The sequence below is a fragment of the Mirounga angustirostris genome, unplaced genomic scaffold, assembly GCF_029215605.1.
Source record: "Mirounga angustirostris isolate CCGP_5_RB_7025 unplaced genomic scaffold, mMirAng1.0.hap1 SCAF_8, whole genome shotgun sequence".
In the NCBI taxonomy this organism is placed as follows: domain Eukaryota; kingdom Metazoa; phylum Chordata; class Mammalia; order Carnivora; family Phocidae; genus Mirounga; species Mirounga angustirostris.
The window spans coordinates 60997339-61013117 of NW_026991716.1; the positions used below are offsets into that span (position 1 = coordinate 60997339).

Genomic DNA, 15779 nt, shown 5'->3' on the forward strand with positions numbered 1-15779 from the left:
AACAAAGGAAAATATATTTCCGAGTAGAAATGTTTTGGTACTAAAGTTTGTACTGTTTTTTAGCCTCAAACTGAAAAAAAAAAAGATATTTCATTTCTTTTGTATCTTTTAAAGTAACTGCATGGTGCTGGGCACCAATATGGGTATAGCATATCAACCCTTATTCATATCGACCCTCAGTACTTCTCTTCCTCACCCCTGAGATCTGTGCTAGCCTCTCATTTTGAAACTATATATAAAATTCAGAGATTGGCTGTTGAAGTTCCCTTGGATTGTTTCTTCCTTTATTTGTTCATTTAGTTATGCAACAGACAAACATTGAATATATACATCATCTACAAGGCACTGAGATTGAAATGATAGAATCTTTTTATTTATTTTTTATTTTATTATTATTTTTTTTTTAATTTTTTTTTGAGATTTTATTTATTTGTGAGAGAGAGAATGAGAGACAGAGAACATGAGAGGGAGGAGGGTCAGAGGGAGAAGCAGACTCCCTGCTGAGCAGGGAGCCTGATGTGGGACTCGATCCCGGGACTCCAGGATCATGACCTGAGCCGAAGGCAGTCGCTTAACCACCTGAGCCACCCAGGCGCCCCAGGGGTGCGATCTTATCTGAGGCTCATTGTCTTCCAAGCTCATGATTGTTGTCAGAATTCATTTCCTTGTGGTTGTATGACAATGGTCCTGTGTTCTTCCTGTCAGATGGGGACCATTCTCAGTTCCTAGGGGCCACCCTCAGGTCCTTAACAGTTAACCCCATCCTCTTATAGCATAGCAGCTTATTTCTTCATTGGAGAATTTCTCTCATACTTCAGATCTCTTATTTTAGGAAGGGCCCTATGCCCTTTAGGGGCTCACCTGATCAGGTTGGCACACCCAGAAGAGTCTCATTTGATTAATCCATCATTAACTATTTTGGGATCTTAATTACACTGCACATTTTAAACCCTGTCATAAACAGCCTAGTTAGGAGAGTCCATCATATTCACATATATTTCCGTAGTCACATTATTCATTTGCCATCATAATGATCAGAAACAAAAAGGAAATATACTAGAGCAGTAAAATGTATAGGTAACTGTAACTATTTAATCCTGATCCCCCGACTTCCTCAATTTTGTCTTGGAAAACAGTTAATAATTTTTGGGAGTTGGTGACTTTAAAATGAGCCCTTGCTTGTTTTGTTTCAGTTTGTCTTACGTATTACTTGCTTCCGTTACCACTTCTCATTTCTCAGAAGCAACCTCTTGAACTCAGTTTGAGTACATACTTGAATTTGTAGCACATAAAGATTTTAATTCTCCAGTCTGAATTTTACATGAAATTACTTTCTAATCAGTTGCCATATAATTGAATATTATATAAGGGTTTAAAACAATAAAATTTTCACTTGTTTTGTTTTACATATATGTGTATGTATATAAAGACTAATATTTAATACAACAAAAGTAAATTCATTATTTCAACTTAGAAATTATTGTAGAAACAAGTTTCTATACTATATTACTATAAAAATGAGATAGCCCTAGTAATTTTACTAAGCTCTGTTTACAATTAATTGATGATTATATAATTAGTTATTTAAGATATGTGAGTAATTTCAAGACAATGTGATTTGCAATGAATTTTAGATGTTCTTTTATAGGGATGAGAAACTTAGGTGAATAATTAGGTAGTGAGTGAGTTAGGATTAGTATAAAATAGCAGTTTCAAGTTGGCTTTCTTTGTTAATTCTTTTCATTACAATTTTATTTTCCTCTTCTGTGGAATAAGAATGATCATGGTGTCTACATTACATAGTATTGTTGTAAGAGTAAAATAAAATGAAGCATGTTGCATTTTTAATAGGGTGCCTGGCACATAAGTGCTTAATAAATATAAGCTATTGTAATGATTATATTGAAGGAAGATGGGGAAGGTTGGCAGCACCAAGTGACTTCAAGCAGGTAGATAATTAAGAAATGTGAATACTCAAACTTAACTGTAAGACTTTATATCACTGGCACAATTTGACTTGAGTTGTTTGATTCATCCATCTACATTTTAGTCAGCCTTTTAATTGCCACTTGATGTGGCAATTAAAGAACTTAATATTTTGAAAAGTTTTCCAGATTTCTACATTTCTTAGTAAAGATTTTAAAGTTAGTATATTAAAATTTAGGCTTCTTCTACATATTTGGTGGCTGTGGTTAATTAAGTTGTTAAAGTCTTGAAGCCTCATACTGATGAGTTTAATTGATGGTGTCTTTTGTATGATTATTAGTTCAGTAAGTGTATTTTCAACTTTTGTGTCAATTACATTGACATTGGAAATCATTTTTTTTTAAGATTTTATTTATTTGAGAGAGAGTGCGTATGCACCCAAGAGAGTACAAGCAGGGTGAGGGGCAGAGGAACAGACTCTCCACTGAGCAGGGAGCCTCATGGCTCGACCCTGGGACTCCAGATCATGACCTGAGCCTAAGGCAAAAGCTTAACCGACTGAGCCACCCAGGTGCCCCTGGAAATCATATTTTTAAGATGATTTCTGGACTCCTGAAAAACCTGAGCTTTGCAATATATTGAAAGCTAATGAGACAGCCACTTGAGAATTGTTATGATAAAATCTCCACTTAGAAAACATATCCAAGAATTTCCAAAATGGGTTTGAAGCAGTGTATTGCTAGTAATTAATCTATAAGGCCTTTTTTAGTGGTCTTAGTTTTTCAGTGTTTTAGAACACCAGATTTTATTATTATAGCATTATTTTGTTGAAAAGGGTGGTAGTGGAAAAAATTGATGAGGAAAATAATGTGATCTTTTCTTGAAAAGATAAACATTTTGCCTTATGGCCTTCAAATAATCCTACTGATATTTTTATAATAATACCATTTCAAAACGCATTTACGCACCTTATCCTGGTAGGTGGGAATTGGAAACCTGTTTTGCCTGATCAGTTTTTCTTTTGCAAGAGGTGAGTTTATGTAGTTGTATTGTTTTAGGAGTTTCTTCACATATAGGTTACCTGATGGTGGCCTAAAGAGGAACCTCTGAGCTTAAGAATAATTGAAAGGACTATAACTCATTTATTCTTAAAGGATATCTTTACTGGGTTCCCCCTGTGCGATCTCTCATGGATGGAGGGGTTGGGCAGGAGAACAGTAGGGAATAGAGGGACATTCAGTCATAACAACTGAATTTACTGACACCACCAATTTCCAGTGAACTTTTCTAAGGTCAAAGTCTTGTCTGCTCTCTCTCTATAAAGTACTAGAATCCAGTGAAATGGTGTTAATGTCTAGTTACAAAATAAATTCTGAATTTGAGAGTAAATGTAGATAACATATGAGATTTCAGAAAAGTATGTTAGCAAGCAGTGAACTTATAAAGGACAGTGATAACTGCTGAGATTGAGCCTCTTTTTGGTTCTTCCTCTGAGATGCTCCTTTCCTCCTTTTTATTTTCCTGTAACATTCAAAAGTTTTTATTGAGACTTGTTGAGTGCCAACTGCTAAAGATAGGGAACAGAATAGAAAGTGTCTGTCTTAGAGAACCTCAGTCAGTTGAACAAAGAATACTGATAAGTAATTGGATCTTTACAAGATGGCGTGTAATAACTTCTGCAATGAGGAAGTATTATAGAAATGCTTTGGGAGTATCTCAAGTGGCTACTTAATTCCGACTGGAGGATGAAGGAATACTTCCTGGAAGAGGCAGTGTCAAATTACATTAAAGAATGGGTAAGAACTAATAGAAGTGTGGCTATTTCAAGCAGAGGAAGTAGCAGAAGCAAAGACAGAAGCAAGAGAGGCAGACTAGAGAGCTGGAACCAGGGGGAGTTGTGTATGGCTAGACCATAGTTTAGCAGGGCAGGAGAGGGTAGGAGATAAAGTAGAGACACTTGTGGCCTGGTTAAGGAGTTTGGACTCTGTCCTTATATAATATGTATGAACTATTTAAAGCTTCTAACTAGGGATATCCAGTGATCAGATTTGCGTTTGAGAATGTCGTAGTTTGGAGAAGAGCAAGACTTGGGGCAAGAAGGCCAAAGGATTAAGCCAGGTGACAAATGATGGTGATTTCCTATTAGTGCTTAGTGGAGAAGATGGTGAGAAGTGGTTTTGAGAGATTTAGAAACAATACTCAAGAGCACCTAGTTTTTCTTGACTCTGTATTTTTTTTCTTCTCCCTGCTTTTTTTGCTGTCCCTCATCTATCTCTGTTCTGTGGTGTTTCTTGCTTCTGATTGTATGTTGACCTCTATTTCCTCATTCCTTCCTCATATAATGTATCTTACCCTGCTCATTGACTTTTTTAAAATGAATTTTATTGACAATAAAATTTATATGCAATAAAAGGTAAACAATTTAAGGTACATTTCATTGACTTTTTTTTTTCCCCGCAAATTTTTATTTAAATTCTAGTTAATCAACACAGTGCAATATTGGTTTCAGGAGTAGAATTCAGTAATTGATCATGTACATACAACACTCAGTGCTCATCACAAGTGCTTCTTAATATCCGTCCCCCATCCCTCACCTACAGTTCTCTGAAAAATATCTAACCCTGTGTAGCCACCACAGAGGGCATATAGAATCTTTCCTTTGCTCCAAAAGGTTTCTCTGTGCCTCTGTACTCTTGGTGTCTGGCTTCTTTCTTTCGGCATATTTCTGAAATTCACCCCTATTTTTGTGAGTACTATTAAGACAATTTCTTTTGTATTGGCAGGATAGTAGTTCATTTTATGGGTATACAACAATTTGTTTATCTGTTCACCTGTTAATGTGTCCATTAATTTTTCAAGTGTCTTTCCTACTGAACAACCCTCTGTTTCTTTCTAGCTGAAACATAGTATTAACACTTTTTTGGAAGAAGCATTAAAATGCTTTATTAAATTACTGTATTTATTAAATAATTTTATATTCCTGCTTCTGAGTTTTTTAAAAAAGTGGCCAAATCAGTCAAAAGGAGAACAAACACTTTTACAATGAACTATCATGAATTAGTAACCCTCGACATGCTTGATATACCTATTTCTCATTTATATTTTAGGTTCAGCTGTTAACACGAGTTTGGGCAAAGAGGTCTTTATGATACAGGTTATCATCTTAAGTGAATTTGTGTGCTTTTTTATCTCTTACTTTCTACATAAAGTGGCAATAAAGATCTTTAGCAAATAAATGTCCAGTAGGATAAAGCAACTTTGAAGCCAGGGTTTAAGGTGCAGTTTTTCTTTTAAAATCTTCTCTTCCATGTGTAATTTCCATTAGTAGTCAGTAAATGGCTAATTTGCACAGTTATAACAGAGCCAACAAGCAGTGTTGAAGCTAAGAACAAAAAAAAACCGTGAAGTTTATGGTCTTGGGTTGTGATTCAAGAATTACAACCATAACTAACTTAATAACAAGCAGATTGAATGGCGACTTACCTCCCAATGTTATTTTGACATTACATAATGACCTTTATATAATAGCACCTTTTATTTTAAACAATTCTTAGAGGCACTATTGATATGATAGGGCTGTATATACAGATGTCAGTTTCATGGCTCCAAAGATCTACTGTGCATTTTGTAAACATATTTCAGTTATATTTTGGCGGTAAAGAGAGCAGGAAGATAATGCTTCCATTAAAGTGATCAACTATGCATGTAGAAATTGGGTAGGAAGATGTGTGAAAAGGCTTTTAGATGAAATCCATTTTCATACATAAATTGCCTCTGTTGCATATATAACTGTCTCATAATGCTTTGGGGTAATTCAGCAAATATAGCACTGGAAATGGTGTTTGTACATACTGATCTTAAAGAGGGAAGTGTATAAATTGCTTTTTGATAAGTCCTTCTGCTGCTCAGCTGTTGTATTGCATTAACCCACTCTTTTTTTTCCCAGACTTTTTTTTCTTTCTTAAACAGTTGATTAAAACTTAACTTTTACTATTTCAGCACTGTTTTATTTTCCATTCTTAAAATAGTTAATACAAGTAAAAACAAAAATTCATTTATGCTCTCCTGCTCCTTGAAACAATGTGTCTTCATGCTTTAGAGCATTAGTATTTCAGTAGTAACATTGAATAAAAGTTTACCATATGAGAACCATATTTTTCAAATACTTATTGTATTTGAGTACCTTACTTGAGTATCTTACCTGAGTACATTTTAAATTTTATATCATAGTGAATTCTATTTTAAATTACACATTCTGTAATGAATACTTTTATTTTTAGGAATTGCATGTGGGAATTTAAAAAAAGCAATACTCTCCACTTGATACATTATTTTTTTTAGTTAACATACTTCTCAGTGCTTTTATATCTCAGAAATGCGTGGGTTTTGTTTATTTCCTGTGTCTGTCAATTCTGATTACCTTCTTTTCTCTTTGTTCTTCCGACTTTTCATCTGCATTCCACAGATTTCTTCTTCTGATGCTCCTCTTCAGCCTTTGGTATCCTCGCCTTCTCTACAAGCTGCTGTTGAGAAAAACAAATTGGAGGTATGGTAGTGTTCTAGCCAGCAACATAATGTAGTGTTCAATGATAAATGAACTTCTCTTACAATGTGCCATAATTTGAGAGTGGTGTAATTGTTGTTTATATTTGAATGGTCTCCAGGATTAAATATATTAAATACAGCAATTTAAAAAATATTTTCCTATGTTGCAAGTAGGATTAAAGGGCTTTGATCTGTTTAGTTTCAGAAAATGGATTTATTGGTAGTATAGATATATCTCAACATTTAAGAAGCAATTTTCTGTTGTTGTTTCCCTTACTACTTTATACTTACAGGAATTGTTTTATAGTTGCTATTGAATTCTTCGATCTATTAGAAAAGTCTTTGAAAATGTTTTCTTTAGAAGATTCTATTGTTATAAGCATTTGAAGAAAATTAATGTCAAGCAATGATAGTAATCATACAGATATAGTAATGTGTATAATAAAGATTTATGAATACAGAATCATCAGTGATAGTCATTAGAATGTGAGTTTGTGTAGGGGTGGTTAGAGTGAATGACAGTGATTCCTAATGGAGGAAAACAGATAACTTTACAGAGGTTACTAATGCAATACAGTGTGTGCTATGATTGACATTCACTCATTGTGCTGCTATTTAATATAGAAGGCATGCTTTTGATACATCTTAATTTTTTTTTTTTTTTGAGAGCATACTCATGAGTGGAGGGTGGGAGAGGGGCAGAAGGAGAGAGAGAGAATCCCAAGCAGAACCCAATACGGTGCTCAATCTCGTGTCCCTGACTGAGATCATGACCTGAGCAGAAATCAGGAGTCGGATACTTAACCGACTGAGCCACCCAGATACCCCACTATATCTTAAATTCTTAAATATTAGCTATAAGGATTAGGTAGAGGATTAAGTAGAGAAAGAATCTTGTGAAAACAAACAAACCTGTGAGCAAAGTGGATTGTTTGGGTATTTGCAAGTAGATGGCATGACTAGAACATGCATAGGATAGGGAGAGAAGTGAGAGAACAGCCTACTTCTGACCTTCTGAAGGATTTTGGTCTTTACTCTGAAGGCCCTAGTACTTTAATGATGAGTTTTTAAGGGTAGGAAGGGTGACAGGATCTGATTTTCTTGTCATCACATGGCTTCCTATCTCTGGAGAATAAATTGTTTGCTGATGGGTGTGGAAAAAGCTTGAGAACCTGTTGCTTTAATCTATGAATAACATGATGGGAGCAGTTGCTAAAATGGAGGCAGAGAGAATAAAAAGGAGAGTGCAGTTTTAAGAGATTTTGAGAAGACTGAATCTGTGGGATTTAGTAATCAATGGATTGTGACAGTGGTTTGGGAAGCCTTGATGACTTCCAGTTTCTGGCTTGCGCATCTCAGTACATGATGGTGCTATCCAGGGAGAAAAGGATACAAGCTGACGGTGAGGAACAGGTTTGAGGAGAACAAAGGAAGGTGGGGGGTGATGAATTAAAAGTTGGATATGACTGTGGGACATCCAGGTATCTAGTAGGTGGTTGGATATACAAGTGTATAGCCCAGAGGACAGATCCAGGCTAGGGGCAGTGGGGGTGGAGTTAGAGAGAGAGGGATTGCGAGAAGGATTGAGATTACAAGGCAGCCCAGGGAAAGTGTGTTGATTGATAAGAGGAAAGTAATGAGAATGGAAAGCTGGGTACAATGAACTTAAGAGTTGGCAGAGCAAAGGGTGTTCATGAGGAGTCTGTAGGAGACGTTTTGGAGCATGAAGTACATGGTTGGAATGTTGTAGGTATCTTAGGTCAACACACAGGCCCAGGAAAGAAGCACTCTAGGAGTGTGGCTGTTACCATGAGAAAGTGGAAGAATGTCAAAGGCAAAATTTTCCTTTTCAAAATTGCTTTCATGTGAAAAAAAGGGTGGAAACCCTTCACACACTTTTGTACCTTAACCCACTTCCTGCCTGCAAGTTTTAGAAGTGGACATTGGTGATTCAAGATGGTGGCATAGGAAGACCCAGAGCTCCCCTTCTCCCATGGACAAACCAAATTTACAGCTACACATAGAACAGTTCTCTCTACAAAAGATGTGAAAACTAGCTGAACAGCTCCTTCACAACAAAGGACAAAAAGGCCACATTGAGATAGGTAGGTGAGCAGAGACATGGACTCACCAAAAACCCATCCCTGGTGCTGTAATCCACCAGTGGGAATGATCTCACAAATATGGAGCATATCTCTGAGGAGCGAGCCACATCAGGCACCCCAACCCTTGGGACCTGCACTGGAGAGATGAGCCCCCAAAACATCTGGCTTTGGAAATCAATGGGTTTCATGTCAAGGATACCCAAAAAGCTGTAGGAGAGTAAGACTCTACTTTCCTTTTTGGAAGTCACAGAGCTGAAGAATACAATAACCGAACTAGAAAAATATGCTAGAGAGAATCAACAACAGACAAGATGAAGCAGAAAAACAGATCAGTGCCCTGGCAGACAGGGCCATAGAACTAACCCAAACAGCAGCAGAAAGGGAAAAAAAAAGGTTTTTTAAACAAAGATAACTTAAGGGACCTATGTGACAACATCAGTAACATTCACAGCTGAATGACAGTCACATTATAGGAGCTGCAGAAAGGGAGAGCAGAAGGGACAAGAACTTATTTGAAGAAATAATGGCTGAAAAGTTTCCTAACCTGGGGATGGAAACAGCCATACAGATCCAGGAAGCCCAGGGAGTTCCAAATAAAAGGTAAACCCAAAGAGATCCATGCCAGCACACATTATAATTAAAATGTTAAAGCTAAAGATAGACTCATGGGAAGATGGTGGAGTTGGAAGATCCTGAGCTTACCTCCCAGGTGTATTCCAAGGCTGGAAATACATATAAAGCAACTCTCTGAGAAAGACTTGAAGACTAGCAGAACAGCTCTTATACAACTAAAGATATTTTAAAAAGTGATGTCAAGAAGAATAGGAGGGGCAGAGACATGGTCACATTGGGAAATGAACCCCCAGCAAAGTAATGCACAAGTGGGAGGGATATCAAGGTAGGCCCTCCCTGAGAAGTGAGGGGGGTTCAAGCCCCATATTGGGCACCCCCTGCCCTGGGGGTATCCACACTCGGAAGTTGAGCCTCCATAACATCTGGCTTTGCAGATCAATGGAGCTTAACTCCGTGAGGGCTAGAGGACTAGAGGGTATGGAGACCCTGCTTTTAAAGGGCCTCTGAACAGTTTCACTCGCTTGGAGACCCAGAACAGAGGTAGCAGTTTGAAAAGTGCCTGGAACATGAATGAAGGAGATTGGCTAATATTAGGGCATGTGCCAGAGGGGCAGGGATCTGTAGGAAGTTTCTCCAGGAACAGAGTACTGGAGGGCACCATGTTTTGGCCCTCCTTTAGCTGACCCGATACTGGCAGACGCTTGTTCCGACATTCTCCCATCAACCTCAGTAGCAACCATTCACCCCATTTCATGTTCCTCTGCAGACTGGCCTACCCCTATAGGCACCCTTCCAAATGGCTCCTACCCCACCACAACCTGGCAGACGGCCTTTGTCTGGACTAGTTCCCCTCCCAAAGCAGCTTCTACCCACCTCCCCCACCCAGTGGGAAGACTTGGCTGGGACAGGCACTACTCCAAAGTGACTCGTGCCCCATGAAATGGGGGCCAGCCCTGCCTACCATCATGCCTGCAACAGTTGTGGCTAGGCCTTGCAGCCAGCCACCCTGGAGGCTAACTGCTCCCACCAGCATGTCTGCAGCAGCCACAGGCAGGCCTCTTCACCAGCTGGGCTGAGGCCAGCTCCATCCCTGCAGTGTGCCCACAGTTACAACAGCCAGGCGTTGGAGCCAGCCCCACCCACCAGCATGCCCCCAGCACTCATGGCCCAGTCACAGCAGGAGGGCGCATGCAGCCAACACAGAGGACACCCCTGAACTACCTGTTTCTAGTGACTGGGGAGCTTGTGTTTCTGGGCCCCACAAGATACTTTCTTCATAGGGCCACTACCTTCAAGACAGGGAGATGTAGCTGATCTACCCAATGTAGAAAAACAGGCAGACAATTAGACAAACCGAGGAGACAGAGGAATATGTTCTGAGCGAAAGAATAAGACAGAATTTCAGAAAAAGAACTAAACAAAAAGGAATTAATCTACCTGAAAAAGAGTTCATAGTCAATCACTAAACTGGAGAGAAAAATGGATGAACTCACTGAGAAATTTCATTAAAAAGATAGAAATATAAAAAAGAATCAGAGTAGGGTCACCTAGATGGCTCAATCAGTTAGGCGTCTGCCTTTAGCTCAGGTCATGATCCCAGGGTCCTGGGATTAAGCCCTGCATCAGGCTCCCTGCTCCGTGGGGAGCCTGCTCTCCCTCTCCCCCTGCTTGTGTGCTCTCTCTCTCTCTGTCAAATAAATAAATAAATAAATAAATCTTAAAAAAAAAAAAAGAATCAGCTGAAGAATACTTTAATTGAAATGAAAAATATACTCAGGAATCAATAGCAGACTAGAGGAGGCAGAAGAACAGAGCAGTGAGCTGCAGGGACAGGGTAGTGGAAATCAAGCTGAATGGCAAGAAGAAAAAAAAAATAAAAACATGAAAATGGGTGAAGGGACCTCTGGGACAGTATGAAGCATACTAAAATCAAAGTAGAAGAGAAGAGGCAGAAAACTTATTTGAAGAAATAATAACTGAAAACTTAACCAAATCTGGGAAGCAGACAGACATCCAGGTCAGTGGAGCACAGAGGGCCCCAAACAAGATGTGAACCCAAAGAGGTTCATACCAAAACACATAGTAATTAAAATGGAAATGTTTAAGTTAAAGGGAAGATCTTCAAACCAGCAAGAGAAAAGCAACTAGTTATATACTAGGGAATACCCATAAGACTATCAGCTGATTTCTCAGCAGAAAGTTTGTAGGCCACAAGGGAGTGGCATATGTTCAGAGTATGAAAGGAAAAAACTTAAAGGCAACAGTACCCTACCCAAGTACGTTACCATTCAGAATTGAAGGAGAGCCTAAAGTTTCACAGATAAAAGTTAAAGGAGTTCATCACCACAAAACTGGCCTTATGAGAAATGTTAAAGGGAACTCTTTAAATGGAAAGAAAAGGCCATAACTAGAAGAAAATTATGAAAGGAAACAATTTCACAGGTAAAAGCAAATATACCATAAAGGTAGTGAGTTAATCACTTATAAAGCCAGTATTGAGGTTAAAACACAAACTGATTAAATCAATTGTATCTACAAAAATTAGCCAAGGGATACACCAAAAGATGTAAAATATGACATCATATACATAAAATGTGGAGGCCGGAGTAAAATTTTAGTGGTTCTAGAATATGTTCACATGTATGTGACCATCAGTGTAATATAGACTGCTATACATGTAAGATTATTATATATGAACCCAGTGGTAACCACAAATCAAAAACCTATAATAGGTAGACAAAAAATAGAGAAGTCTAAAAAAAGCCACCAAACCACAAGGGAAGAGAGCAAGAGAAGAAGAAGAAAGGAACAGAGAACTGCAAAAACAGCCAGAAAACAGTTAACAAAATGACAGTAAGAACATGCCTATCAATAATTAGTTTAAATGTAAATGGACTGAATGTTCCAATCAAAAGACATAGAGTGGCTGAATGAATGAAACAAACAAGGTGTATCTATATGCTGCCTACAAGAGATTCACTTCAGATGTAAGGACACACAGACATAAAAAGATGTTTCATACAAATGGAAGCCGAAAGAAAGCTGGGGTAGCTATACTCAGATAAAATAGAATTTAAAAGACAGACCAGTAAAAGACAAAGGCATCACATAATGATAAATGGAGCAGTCCAGCAAGAAGATACATTGTAAATATTTATGAATGCAACATAGGAGCACCTAAGTATATAAAATAGATATTAACAGACCTAAAGGTACAAATTGACAGCAATACAATAATAGTGGACTTTAATACCTAACATATCAGTGGATAAATCATCCAGACAGAAAATCCTTAAGGACACATTGGCCTTAGACAACACATTAGACCAGATATACTTAATAGATATGTACAGAACATTACATTCCAAAGTAGCAGAATACACATTCTTCTCAAGTGCACATGGGTAGATAATATTTTAGACCATGAAACAAGTCCCAGTAAATTTAAGAAAATTGAAGTAATATCAAGCATCTTTTTATACCACAGTGGTATGAAACTAGAAATAAATCACAAAATGAAAACTGGAAAAAGCATAATAAATATATGGAGATTAAACAACACACTACGAACAGTTAATGGGTCAATGAAGAAATCAAAAGAGAAATTAAAAAATACCTTGAGACAAATGAAAATAAAGCATAGCAAAATCTGTGGGATTTAGGAAAAGCAGTTCTAAAAGGGAAGTTGATAGTGATACAGGCCTACCTCAAGAAATAAGAAAAATCCCATATAACTATCTAACTTTATACCCAGAGGAACTAGGAAAAGAGGAACAAATGAAGCTCAGAATTAGTAGAAGGAATGAAATAATAAAATCAGAGTGGAATAAAGGGAATAGAGACTAAAATAAATTGAAAAGATCAATGAAACTGAGAGCCGAATTCTTTGAAAAGATAAATGAAAGTGATAAGCCTTTAGCCAGACTCATCAAGAAATAAAAGAGAAAGGGCTCAAATAAAATCGGAAATAAAAAAAGGGAAGTAATGACCGATACCACAGAAATAGAACAGATTATAAGAGACTACTATGAACAATTATATGCCAGCAGATTGGAGAGTCTAAAAGAAATGGATAAATTCTTAGAAATATACAATCTGCCAAGACTGAATCATGAAGAAATAGAAAATCTGAATAGATCATTTACTAGCAAGGAGTTTGAATCAGTAGTCAAAAACCTCCCAACCAACAAAAGTCCAGGACCAGATGGCTTCATTAGTGAATCGTACCTCAAACTCTCCCAAAAAATTGAAGAGGAGAGAATGCTTCCCAATTAAAATTTTACAAGGCCAGCATTATCCTGATACTAAAACCAGACAAGCACACCACAATAAAAAGAAAACTACAAGCCAATATCCCTGATGAACATAGATGAAAAGATCCTCAACAAACTGTTAGCCAACTGAACTCAGCAATGCATTAAAAAGATCATACACTGTGATCAAATGGGATTTATTGAAAGGATGTGAGGATGGTTAAACATTTGCAAATCAATCAGCATGATCTACAGTATTAACAAATTAAGGATAAAAATCACGATCATCTCAACAGATGCAGAAAAAGCATTTGACAAAATTCAAAATCCATTTATGATAAAAACTCTCATCAAAGCAAGAATGAAGGAAATGTACTTCAACATAATAAAGACCATATATGACAAGCCCCACAGCTAACATCATACTCAATGATGAAAAGCTAAAAGCTTTTCCTCTAAGATCAGGAACAAGAAAGGATGCCCACTCTTACCACTTCTATTCAGCATAGTATTAGAAGTTCTGGCTGGACAAGTTAGGCAAGAAAAAGAAAAAAATGCTTCCAAATTAGGAAGAAGTAAAATCGTTATTTGTGGACAACGTGATTTTATATATAGAAGACCCTAAAAACCCCACCAAAAAGGTGTGAGAACTAAGAACTTCAGTAAAGTTGCAGGATGCAAAATCAATATACAAAAATCTATTCTTTCTCTACACTAGCAACAAATGGTTAGAGAAATTAAGAAAACAATCTTATTTACAATCCCATCAAAAAGAATAAAACACCTAGGAAGAAATTTAACCAAGGAGGTGGAAGACCTCTACACTGGAAAGTTCAAGATATTGATGAATGAAACAAGACACAAGTAAATGGAAATAATTATATGTTCATTGATTGGAAGAATTAATATTGTTAAAATGTCTGTATTACCCAAAGCAGTTTATAGATTCAGTGCAATCCTTATCAAAATCCCAATCGCATTTTTCACAGAAATAGAACAAACGTTCTAAAATTTGTATGGAACCATAAGAGATCCTGAATAGCCAAAGTGATGTTGAGAAAGAGGAACAAAGATGAAGGCATCACATTCCTTGATTTCAAAGGTATGGTAATCAAAACAGTATGGTATTGGCATAAAAACAGATAAATAGATTACTGCAGCAGAATAGAGAGCACAGAAATAAACCCACATATATATGGTCAGTTAATTTATGCCAGAGGAGGCAAGAATATACAGTGGAGAAAGGGCAGTCTCTTCAATAAATGGTTTGGGAAAACTGGACCAGTATCTTATTCTGTATACAAAAATTAACTCAGTATGGATTAAAGGCTTGAATGCAAGATTTGAAATCATAGAGCTACTAGAAGAAAACATAGTAAATTCCCTGCTGTTGGTCTTACTGGTTATGGGTAGTAATGTATAACATGGTGACTAGAGCAACAGTACTGTATTTCACTATGTAACTTTATTTGGTGACAGGAGGAAACTAGACCTATGATGGTGATCATTTTGCAGTGTTATAATATGAATATTGAATCATTTTGTACACCTGAAATTAATATGTTATATGTAAATTATACTTCAGTTTTTTGAAAGAAAGGCATTGGTCTAATTCAGTGGTCTCCAGAGTCTGATGTCTGTAGCATTAAATATTAGAGAGAGCCCCAAGGTAGTTCATTTATGATGTCTTTTTGTGCTTTTTTTTTTGTTATCCTTTCAAAATTTCTATTTTTACGTATGTTTTATAATGTGCATAATGTAGTGTTGTATATACTTTATAAAGAAGTATATATGCATGGTATAGTATATATGTTCACAACTTTTTAAAGTAGGAGTACCTAATAACAATTTTTTGAAATAACAGTTTTTTGAAGACTGTATCTTTAATCACGTCACTCAAGTATAGTTTGAGTATAATGAACCCAATACATGCTTTTCTCTATCTTACAGAAATTGGACATTTATTCCAGTTTTGTTTTTTTTGTGTTTTTTTTTTTACATAGAAGGTCTTTTTCACTACATCATTTGTATATATAGCAACCAAGTTTCAGGAACTATTTTACAATACCAAATACAGCTATATTTTGTTCTTGAAAATAGTTTAAAACAAATTAGGTTCTCACAGTATTCTGATCTTTCAGCAGCTTTTGATTCTAGAGATGGGAGTCATTTGTGGATCAAACTGTATGACCTGCATTCAGAGCCCATGTTTTTAATGTTACTTCAAAACTTGTGTCATAATACCTCTGCTGAAATCAGATTAGATGACAGCCATATTTTAGCAGCTGAAATTCCAGTGTTGAAGAGCACTGAGTTGTACTCTCTATTAAATCTAGCTGTATAAGTCATTTTTAGTGATGTCATATGTGCCTACCAG

The 15779-nt window shown here is 36.8% G+C and overlaps 1 protein-coding gene across 3 annotated transcripts in view; it reads left to right on the forward strand.

The window, feature by feature from the left end:
- The window catches only part of SMAP1 (small ArfGAP 1), a 162200-nt gene that overhangs the window by 67293 nt on the left and 79128 nt on the right, over nucleotides 1-15779 (forward strand). For 2 of the 3 annotated variants that reach the window (XM_045867072.3, XM_064597754.1), the window contains exon 5: nucleotides 6392-6472. The exons of the other annotated variant lie outside the window; for it this stretch is intronic. In XM_045867072.3, the coding sequence (XP_045723028.1) occupies nucleotides 6392-6472 (81 nt within the window). The remainder of the gene's footprint in view (nucleotides 1-6391; nucleotides 6473-15779) is intronic. 3 annotated transcript variants of the gene reach the window in all.